The sequence below is a fragment of the Mus pahari genome, chromosome 7, assembly GCF_900095145.1.
Source record: "Mus pahari chromosome 7, PAHARI_EIJ_v1.1, whole genome shotgun sequence".
Classification (NCBI taxonomy): Eukaryota; Metazoa; Chordata; class Mammalia; order Rodentia; family Muridae; genus Mus; species Mus pahari.
In genome coordinates, this window is record NC_034596.1 from 2,362,735 (window position 1) to 2,373,700 (window position 10,966).

The 10,966-nt window shown below is 44.5% G+C and overlaps 1 protein-coding gene across 2 annotated transcripts in view; it reads right to left on the bottom strand.

The window, feature by feature from the left end:
- Selenoi (selenoprotein I) overlaps positions 1-10,553 on the bottom strand; it is a 42,506-nt gene extending 31,953 nt beyond the window's left edge. For both annotated transcript variants that reach the window (XM_029540937.1, XM_021202031.2), the window contains exon 1: positions 10,379-10,553. In XM_029540937.1, the coding sequence (XP_029396797.1) occupies positions 10,379-10,435 (57 nt within the window). In that variant the 5' untranslated portion in view covers positions 10,436-10,553. The remainder of the gene's footprint in view (positions 1-10,378) is intronic.
- Positions 10,554-10,966: the final 413 nt, after the last annotated feature.

Here is a 10,966-nt window from a genome sequence, read left to right on the forward strand (position 1 = left end):
TCTCTCTCTCTCTCTCTCTCTCTCTCTCTCTCTCTCTCTCTCTCTCTCTCTCCCCCACCCCCACCAGGCTGGCTTCAACTCACAGAATTCCATCTGCCTCCTGAGTGCTGGGATTAAGGGTGTTCCCCACCATGCCCACAGGGTAAAAAGCAAATAGTTCATACTGAGATTTCAGTATACATCAAAATTATTACTTCCATCACTTAAGCACAACATATAATACAAAAGGTCCCAATTGTTAAAAACTGTTCTTTAAAAAAAAAAATTCAAAGAGCTGCCCTTCTATATAACAAATTTGAGACTCAGTGCCCGAACAGAAAGAAAAAGGTAGACGGCACAGAAGTTTCTTAATTTTATCCTTTATACTTTCAGTATACAGTAAGCATTCAATAAACACATATAAAGTCTGCACATATGAACAAGTAAATGTATCAAGTGTACTCTGTGAATTCACTGCAAGATCAATACATTAGCCTGGCAGCAAATACTATAAAGTAGATATAATTATATTAATTGCCATTTGACGGAAATCTAGAATCACCTGGGTCTCTCTCTAAACATGTGGGGATTACGTTAAGTAAGGTGGGAAAGCCATCTTAAGAATGGACCTTTCCAGGGCAGGGAATCCTGGACTCTACCCAGAGTGGACAAAGCCAGCCCCGAGAGTGCTCTTCCCTTTCCTTTCCCTGGGGATGGATCTGAGGTGAGCAACTGCTTCAAACCCCTGCTGCCTTGACTGCCCTGCCATGGACTGTGCCATGGAAAATAAATTCTTTCTCCTTTAAGTTGCTTTAGTCAAGAGTATTTTATCCTAGCAACAGGAAAAGAAACTAAAGTAAGGACTATCTGACTCAACCGTACAGATAAAAAGGCTATAACGTTCCAATTGGCATAGCTAACAAATGGGAGGGCAGATAAAAAGGCTATAACAGCTAAAAAATGGGAAGGTCTAAGTTATAAATCACGAGTCCAGTAAGACTAAGTCATCTTAGAACACTCTAATGAAACTGATCACTTTCCTGTAAGCCAAACTACACTGTCTGGACATAACCATTAACTCTTAGAGCTTCCTCCCCTTTGGGAGTGAACAACCCTTTGACAGTAGTTGCATATCAGATATCCTGCATACCATACATTTACATTACAATTCATAACAATAGCAAAATTATAGTCATGAAGTAGCAATGAAAAAAATTTAATCTTATGGTTGGAGTCAGTACAACGTGACAAACTATACTGAGTTACAGCATTAGAGAAGCTTAGAACCACTATCCTATATTCAGTGCACTGAAACTGCAAGCTCTCCTGGTATAGATTTTTCTCTTCCAATGTGTGGAACATGTATCTCAAAGTGACTTCCAGTGAGTACCCTCTACTATCTCCTTGATGGTTCATTCTGCGTCCCCGAGGGTAGAAACTGTGGCTGCTTCTAACTAACAGAACACAGCAAAGATGATGGATGCCATAGTTTTTTCTAAGATGTATCATAAAGCACAAGTGTGAAGGCCAGAGGACAAAGGTCAACCTCTGGGGCTATGCCACTGGAGCCATCCTCCTTTGTTTTGAGTTAGTCTCTATAGGAACCTGGCTCACTGACGGGGCTAAGATGGACAGCTAGTGAGTCCCAGGGACCCATCTGGTCCTCTGCCTCCTCAATACCAGGGTTACAATCATATACGGCCATACCTAGCTTTCTTAATTGAGTTCTGGGAATCTAAACTTATACCTTCATGAATCTCAAGAGCTATCTTCCCAGCTTGAGAACAGATATGCGGAAGCCTGAAGGCACATTCTGAGTACTGGGGAGGCAGAAGTAAAAAGAGCTCTGGTAAGAGGCCACTCTGTAACCTTAACAAAACAAAAACAAAAACAAAACCACCAGAGCTAGGGCTATATCTCAGCCCTAGTGTGGCTAGTGTGGACAAGTCTCTGGATTTGACCTTCAGCACCACAAAGGAAAAAAAAAGAAGAAGAAAAATTACAGTTATTTGATGTTTGAAAGCTAATGCATGCATATTAGAGTAAGATAACTTCCTTTCACATCCATTTCTTATAACATAATTGGGCATTTCTTTGGCGCAGGGCAAACTGAACACATATCATTAGCCCCAGTCAGATGCACAGCATCAGGGTCCCGGGAGTGGGATCAGAGACAAAGGTGCAACAGCATCCATGGCCAGACTCTGTCCATTAGCGAGCCCTTCTCTTGTTTCCTGAGCTGAATGCTAAGCCACTATCAGGAATTTAGTGGCCAACACAGGCACTTCCTAGGGATAACTCCAAACATTACATTTTATGCAAAAGGCAAAGTATAATAAGGTTTCTAAAAATAAATCATGAAGTATCCATTAGAAGGCTACTAAATGCAAAGAAAGCATCCTGCCACAACTAAGATCCAAAACCACTGACCCTAAACTTCAAACCCCTTTTAAGAGGAAGGGAAGGTTATTAACCCCAAAGAGAAACAAGTTTCTTACATTCTCTTTATGACTATGAGGCTTTAAGAACCACACCCACAGACATGACTAAGATTCCATTTCAGTGAGTACAGCCATTTTATATCTGCTAACAAGTCAGAGCGGACTGAAGAATCACAGCCAGGAGAGATGCACAGCAACGTTGACAAGTGGGCCCCACCTCAATAAGGAAACAAAACTACTTGTTGAAGAATTTGGATATCAAGCGTACGATAAATACGTAAGATCCCATGAAGACTCTTACATAGGAGAGACATATTTGAGAAAAAAAAATACTTAATTCTGTCTGTTGTGTTATGCCTATAAAAAAAGCAGGAAGAAACTTGAGAACAAGGAATGCTTTGACACAAGCCTATAGTCCCAGCACTTGGGAAGTGGGCAGAGCCTACAGGTCAATCAGAGGAAACATTTTCTCAACTGAGACTACCTCTTCCTAGAGGACTCTAGTTTTGTGTCAAGTTGACAAAAACTAACCAGTACGAAGAGGTTTGTGTGTAGCTTGGGACCCTGAGATCCTGGGTTTTTAAAGCAGGTATCATGTACCCTAAGCTGGGCTCCTACTGAGACCCTCCTGCCTCTGCCTACCAAGTGCTGCGATTAAAGGAATGTGCCACCATGCTTCAATATATTTGTTCTGGAATTGGAAGTATACTTCAGTTTAAAATGCACAAGGACCCGAGCTAGATTCCCAGCACCCATGTAAGAAAGCTAGGCATGACAAAACATAAATGCTATTTGGTACAGCCTCAGGGTGGGGTGAGAAGGTTTTATTCTTCATTTACTTAACATTAAGCACTACACACTGAGCACTTGGCAAATATTAACTTGTTCAACTTTGAAAATGATCCTGTGAAGTAAGAGCTCACAAACTCACCGATGAGAAAAGCTAGGGATCGGATTGCCTGATAGTGACCACACACAACAGGAGGGATCTACTTTCTACTTAAATATCACCCCCCAAACTGTTTAATAAAAACATTTTCCTTCTCAGAGCTGTGAATGAAATGTGCCTTTTATTCAGTTTCACTTTGTGTCTTCAGTCAACTATAGGAAATATTAAATGGAAAACTCAAGAAATAAACAATACATAAGTTTTAAAATTTAATGCTGCTCAGAGTATCAATGAAATCCTGTCCCTGCAAAGTGAGGTGGAGATGTGACTGTCCCATTATACAGCACATCCATGTCACACAGACTACCACCCATCAGTCATTCAGTAAGGGCCACGGAATCAGTGTTTCCATTCAAATCCCATTCCCCAAAGCCCACACTGCTCACCTCACTCAGCTCACCACTAGCCAAGTCATGTGGTTCCAAGCAGAGGATAGTGAGGATTTTGACAAAGATCAAGAGAGACCATGTTAATGGAACTTCATTACAATATACTGTTACTGTTATTAATCTCTTGCTGTGCCCAAGTTACAAATTAAACTTTATCATAGGCTTGTTTGCAACTGTAGCAAAATTGCATGACATACAAAGTTCTGTGTCACCTCAAGGATCAGGTATCCTCTAAGTGTTCTGGAATACATCCCCTGCAGATAAGGGACTACAAGACTCAACTATAAGCTCACCTATGCCAGTTCTGGTTCCCACTGTCCATTTTCTCATCTACAAACTATTAGATACATACCCATTAAGCGCATTACTAAAGGTTATTACTCCAGTCTTACAGATCTTGTGCATAACAACCAGTACCAATACGGAACAGCTTTCACTTCATTCCTAGGTTTAATAGATGGCATAGCACAAAGAACACAAACTCCAAATCCAGCTGCCTGGTGTCAAATCTCAGCCCCTTACTGTGGTAGACTGGGTGTTTCCTCCACACATCACCTGAGTACAAGCAACTTTTCTCCCTTTCCTACTGAATTTCTCTCCCCTGCACCAGACACAACTTCCCCATCCACCCTCCTTTTTGTCTCTTTAGAAGGACTTCTTTCTCTTCTAACTTCAGGTTATGATTCAAGAGACATTTGAAAGGGAAAGGAGGAAGGAGAGAGAAAGGAAGGGAAAAGGTCTTGCTATGTTGCTCTGGTGGCTTTAAATTCTGGCCTCAGTCCCCTGAGTGTTGCAGTCACCTGTATGCCTCATCACACTTGGCAGCTGTACAGATTTACCTAAAACCCCTGGAGTATTTCCAAGGCTTATTAATGTACTCACCAGGAATAATCTCATCAAGGCAACTGAGGTACCACTGACGATGGGTTATTCTTGAGTAACAGCTGACAGCTAGGCATCGCTGTATTTACACATAAGATTACACTGCAGCTAGTCTGCAGTCCCAATAAATGGAAATCAAAGTCAATAATTTCTCATACGGCCGGGCAGTGGTGGCACACGTCTTTAATCACTTGGGAGGCAGAGGCAGGCAGATTTCTGAGTCTGAGGCCAGCCTGGTCTAGAGTGAGTTCAGGACAGCCAGGGCTACACAGAGAAACCCTGTCTCGAAAAAAACAAACAAACAAACAATCTCTTTCTCTACACACACACACACACACACACACACACACACACACACACAATCTCTCTACTGAGGCTCAGGAAGCACCCCACCCAGTCTTTGAAATTACAGAAACTGCCTCTATCAGAGGACAACTCAGTCACAACCCATAGTTTGTTTCCTGGGTTTTGAGACAGCCTTGCCATGCTGCCCAGGCTGACCTCAAATTCTTGCTAATCTTGTCTTTGCCTTTGGAGTGCTCAGATTTTAGGCATTTGTCACAATGCCCAGCTTCAGAGTTCTTTAGAACAAGTAGTTTTGTTTTACTCCTAAACCACAAACTATACTTTCATGTGTCCCTAGAAATGCCCTACCCAGAAAGTTGCCTGTCATCTGAGCACTAGGGAGGGACAGGCAGAAAGACCAGGTATTCCAAGGCATTCTCAGCTATCTAAGACTTTGAAACTAGATTGGTCTCCAAGAGACCCCATTACACACAGACACACACACAAACACACAGAGACTGACTGACAGACAGACAAGACATAAAAAGGGGAACTTTAAAACAGAACTCTAAAGCATTACAGCATGGCACTTGACAAATGCTGCCTCGCATGACAGCTCACTGCCTCTATCTACCTAGTACACCTACCTACTAGATCCCCAGTCAGCCCCGGGCTTCTCCACACCTTTTATGTGCCCTACCCTGCCCCCAATACCACCCGTGGCTACTCAGTCCCATGTTCTGTCAGCCTTAAATGAGGGATGGAGTAGATTGAATGAACAAGAAAGTCACATATGAGACAGACACAAGGACAGGAAGGAAAAGAAGACCAGAAAGCACTTACTGTATTTATTTATGTATGATTTTTCAGAGGTTTTTCCATTGTGTTCTTGTTGTTTGAGACTCAAGTCTCACAGTGTCGAGGATGGTCTGAAATGTGCTGCCCTTGATCTTCCTGTCCCCACCCCAAAAATGTCAGAGTCACAGCATCTGCCTCCTCAGCTTCACTATGGATTCCTGATTATCCTGGAACTCACTCTGTAGATCAGGCTGGCCTCTAACTCACAGAAACCCACCTGCCTCTGTTTCTCTGGTGCTGGGATTACAGATGTGTGCAATCACACCAGCCATATACCTTTTTTTTTGTTTTTGTTTTTGTTTTTGTTTTTGTTTTTGTTTTTGTTTTTCAAGACAGGGTTTCTCTGTATAGCCCTGGCTGTCCTGGAATTCTGTAGACCAGGCTGGCCTCAAACTCAGAAATCCGCCTGCCTCTGCCTCCCGAGTGCTGGGATTAAAGGTGTGCACCACCATGCCCGGCTTAGCCATATACCTTTTTAAAAGAAGTACTACTAACCCTGAACTGAAGAGGAAGTTCAAGGACAGTGTTGCCCAATTTTCTGAAAGAGCATCCAGAAATATGGACTTTTATGGGAAAGATTAATTTTTTTTAAAGATTTATTTATTTATTATATGTAAGTACACTGTAGCTGTCTTCAGACACTCCAGAAGAGGGCGTCAGATCTTGTTATGGATGGTTGTGAGCCACAACGTGGTTGCTGGGATTTGAACTCTAGACCTTCGGAAGAGCAGCTGGGTGCTCTTACCCACTGAGCCATCTCACCAGCCCGGAAAGATTAATTTTTAAACAAAGCAAGGGTAAAGTGCAAATGTATCTGCTGGAGATTCAGTCTGAGTTTCCAGTTATGGCCTCTATTTTCAGAATCTCCTGTCCCTTGCTAGGTGCTGTGGCTCATGTCTACAACCCCAGACCAAGGCAGACCAAGGCAGGAAGAGGTCACAAGTTGGAGTTTAGCTGGACTACAGATCAAGACTGTCAAAGAGAAAAAAGGAATGAGGGAAGGAAAGAGGATCTCTGTTCCCTCGGGGGACACAGTGGTGCCAGGCCTGTCATCTCAACACTCTGGATACAGAAGCAAGAGATCATGAACTTCAGGCACAGTGGAACAGACACAGATACACACAGAGGGATACCCAGAATCTCTATTCCCTCTTTTCTGTCCCCACTGCCATAAAATTCAGGTCTTCAACATTTCCTGGGCAGAGACTGGTTGGTTGGTTGGTTGACTGATTTACTGGCATCAGAATCACTCGGTGGGGAGTAACCACCCTGCAGCACACACCCCAAATGATTCTGATGCCAATAAATGTGGGCCACAGACACTAACTCACAGAACAAAATTACTCCCACTTTGCTAGGAGCCTGCCTCCCTCTCCAGTCTCATCTGCCCTGCCACCATTATACTCAAACACCTTATTTTATGGTTCCCAAAAACCCTCAGGCCTGTCTCTGTATGACAGGCTGCCTTTCCCTTCTTCATTCTCTCTATTCAGTCTTCATCTTTGCAGCCTGGCCTTGCCTTTACCTCCATCATCTTGGAAATCTTCCTCAAGTATAACATCTGCTCTCACCTCATCAGTGTGTTTTGCCTCCTGGCCTTTCCATAGCACCTAGAACTACAATCTGTACTCCCTAATGATAAAGGTTTGCTTATCCATCCCTATCTGCCACCAAACTATAAGCTCTTTGAAGTCAGGAATTTCACCTTAGCTTAATTTTGCAACCCCAGTGCTGTGCCCGATAAGCAGCTCTTCCATAAATGCTTGCTAAATAAATAAAATGACAAAGTATGACCCAGTGAGACCAAAGGCCAGTTTGGATTCTGGTCCTCTGGCATTGCTATCAAGATGCAAATACAATCTCTCTTTAAAGCTCAACTGGAACAGTAATAAGTTCACAATAGCTACAATCCCTGTATCAGGTTGTTGTCATCAGACACATTCATTAACTACCCAACAGCAGAAACCAGTTCGTGAAATTCTACTCTTGAAACTAAACAAAGTACTTAACTCTTTCCCCTCTAAAGCAAAAGGATACAATGTGACACTAGCTGCAACCCTGTAAATTAAAACTGTGCCCGGTCTGACTAAGCAAGCCACAACAGTTTAAACCGTTAAAGCACAGAGTCCTTCAGCAGTAAGTATGGGTCCATTATGAACAACCGGAAAATGGAAAACAATGAGGAGCGATGAACCTTACGAAGGTGGAAAACTTCAACAGAACTGTCTGAGCTCCTTATTAAGCAATGGAGCAGAACTGTACTTCTAAATTAGCGTCATATTCAAAGTGAAAATTCAAAAGAAGCCTTCCAGCACCCCTGCACAGAGCTCCTTTTACCAGACTTAATTAAAATGCCTTCTATTCCTTTCCATCTTCATTCCTTCAGTATTTTTCTGGGCATCTCTTCAGCTCAGGATACTGTGGAGACACTGATCATGTTGAACGAGACAGCTATCAACCCTGCCCACCTAGAGCTCCTGTCCTAACACACCAGTAATTATTAAACTAACTACTGACTAGGACTGTGTTAGGCACTTCACCAGAAGACGTAAGTATTGAGAGTATATAAAACTGATTCCACCGCAGGCTTTCTTCTGTACTAAAAATCACCTCTTTCTTACTACAGAACCCTAATTACCTCTCTGTGTGCACCCCTCTCAGCAGCTACTATATGCCAGTGCCAGGTTTCCACGGGTAGCTCTCAAATGTACCTCTAGGGAAGATAGAGAAATTAAACTTGTTCAAAAGTAATTTTTTCCACCAGCTGTTATAGGAGTGTCATTTCTTTTTGCTCTGTTATAAAAGGTCACACCCGATAAAAACCTCTTTAAGTATTTTGATTGCACGCTTGGGGGTGGTGTCTTAATTCATTATAAAGCACGTGCTCTCTGAAGACCACAGAGAGAAGGCAGTGAGAGAAAGGATCTCTGTGTGCAATCTCCCGGGCCAACAAGACTCACCACACATCCTTTTGGATGCCTCTGCTTCATTCCTTTAATATGGATGTGGTATGGCATCCAGCAGGAGCCTTCTACTAGAATTTAAGGTTATACATTTGTGATTGATTTTGGATTCCTCCTCCAAAAAAGCCTCACTGTAACTAGAATAACATCAACATTTTAGTGAATGCTGGGACTATTGCTAAACTGACCTTTGTTTTCCAGAATGATAGGAAACCTGCTGTCAAACACAGGAGCTGAGTCAGGTAAGGAAGGGGTAGCCACAGAAAACCACACTGCGAAATCGGATAAAATAAGACTCTTATCCAGCTGCAACTATTAACCCAGAGAAGACTGTAAGGAAAACAAGGTTCACTAAATAAAACTGTTATTTTATAAAAAACTTGCTCTAAACTTCAAGGCTCGAGTTCAAAGAAAATATTTTGGTTGCCAATCTTTACAGTGCAGCACGAATAACCAAGAGGGTGATGCGAGCACACCCAGGCGGCATCTGGGTTAAAAGCCTTCTGACCTGACACTAAGAGAGCTCTGCAATTTCTTCCTTCCTAGTTACAGTTTTAAGACAAGTCACCACCTTAATTCAGAATAGTATGGTCCAACACTGCTTCAAAGAATATCCTAGGGTCTTCTAAAGCCCCTGGAGTTTTTTCCATTTCAGTTAAACGAATGAAGATTTTCCCCCCAGATGTTAATTCATTGAACAAATATTTGCTGGATGACTACTACCCACAGGACCAGCCTCATCATTTGGACATTCTATTCGGCACACACACTAATTTCACAAAGGAACAGATTGCCCTCAAGATAGGCTTACCAAAGATGAGACACCAAACCTCATTATTTCACATTAAGACACCTGGATGGCCAGTAGTTCCCTGGTGGGGCAACTAAACCTGGATGAAAGCCACCAGCATTTCTTGGGGATGCATACCGTGCCAGATTCTTTTCAACCCTTTCCAATATACTAAGCACAACAGAAACTCACACTTAGGCTAAAGAGCCTAAAAAAGAGGCTGAGTAGGGTTTCAACGACTCGTCCAAAGCCAAAAGGAGAAACTTGACTTTGGCATCACGTTTCTATGTACTCCAAAGCCCGCGCGCTCTTTGCACTATACAGTTCCTTCTAGTGCACAACGTCTCAACCTGCAGCGCCAGCGTTACGAGCCTCAGTGAAAGCCTTTTTCCAGGGGTAGGGTGGAGTGCATCTGCATTAAGGCCTGGAGAAGTCACTTCCCTCCCTTAGCATCCGCCAAAAGACCATCCAGATCTCTGAAGCTGTAAGCACTGAGAGGCATGAGGGAAGCTCATTCAAACAACGACCAAAAGAAGGAAACGACACCCTCTCTGGGAAAGGCTGAAAATCCGCCGCAGTGACAAGTAATAAGGAAAAGGAGAGAAAGGAATTTCTTCACCCCACTCTCTAAGGAAAAGGCAGTCTCCCGCGGGGTGCTGAGACCAGGCGGCCGGCCTAGGATGCTCCCATGCTTCTGGACCGCGACCCCCCCGCCCCCGGAACCCCCTTCAACAACGCCCGCCGGCGCGCCACGCGGCCGGCACAAGGTGACACGGACCGCGCCGGCCCCTCGGCGGCCGGGGCGCCGGGGAGAGGGGCGACCTCCCGCTCGCCTTCTCTACCTTGTACTTGTCAAAGCCCGCCAGCTGCTCTGCGCTCACGTATTCGTAGCCAGCCATGATGACCCGAAAACTGAACGCCCACTCCGCAGCGGCAGCGACACTGCGCGACAGGGCAAGGAAACAGGAGCAGCACACGGCGCTGTGCAGAGCTAGGAAAGCCTGGGCTGGTAAAGAAGGTAGAGGCGCGCTCCGCCCACCGCGCACGCGTAGCGCACCCAGTGCGCAAGCGCGGCCCCCGCGGCTCCCGCGGGTAGGGACACCGCCCCTCACACGGCCCGCCCCCAGCACCGCCTCAACCCAATCGGCACGGAATGGCCATCGCCAAGTCCCGCCCCCCCACTGTCTTCGTCTCTTCATTTGCCAGAGTCAAAATAGGTGAACTGAAGTAAGAGGAGGGGTGAAAGGTCAACTTCCCAGCAGCCTTTGCTCTTGTCTCTGCTATAGGAACCCTGAGTGACTGTGTGGGATGCTCGCCTAATCTTGTGGCCGGGGTGAGTGTGTACGGGAGCGTTCGAGGGGAAGGGCGGAGCCAGGTGTGTGCCACAGCGGGCTGTGAGCGCCTGGAGCTTCGGGATCCTGAAATGATGA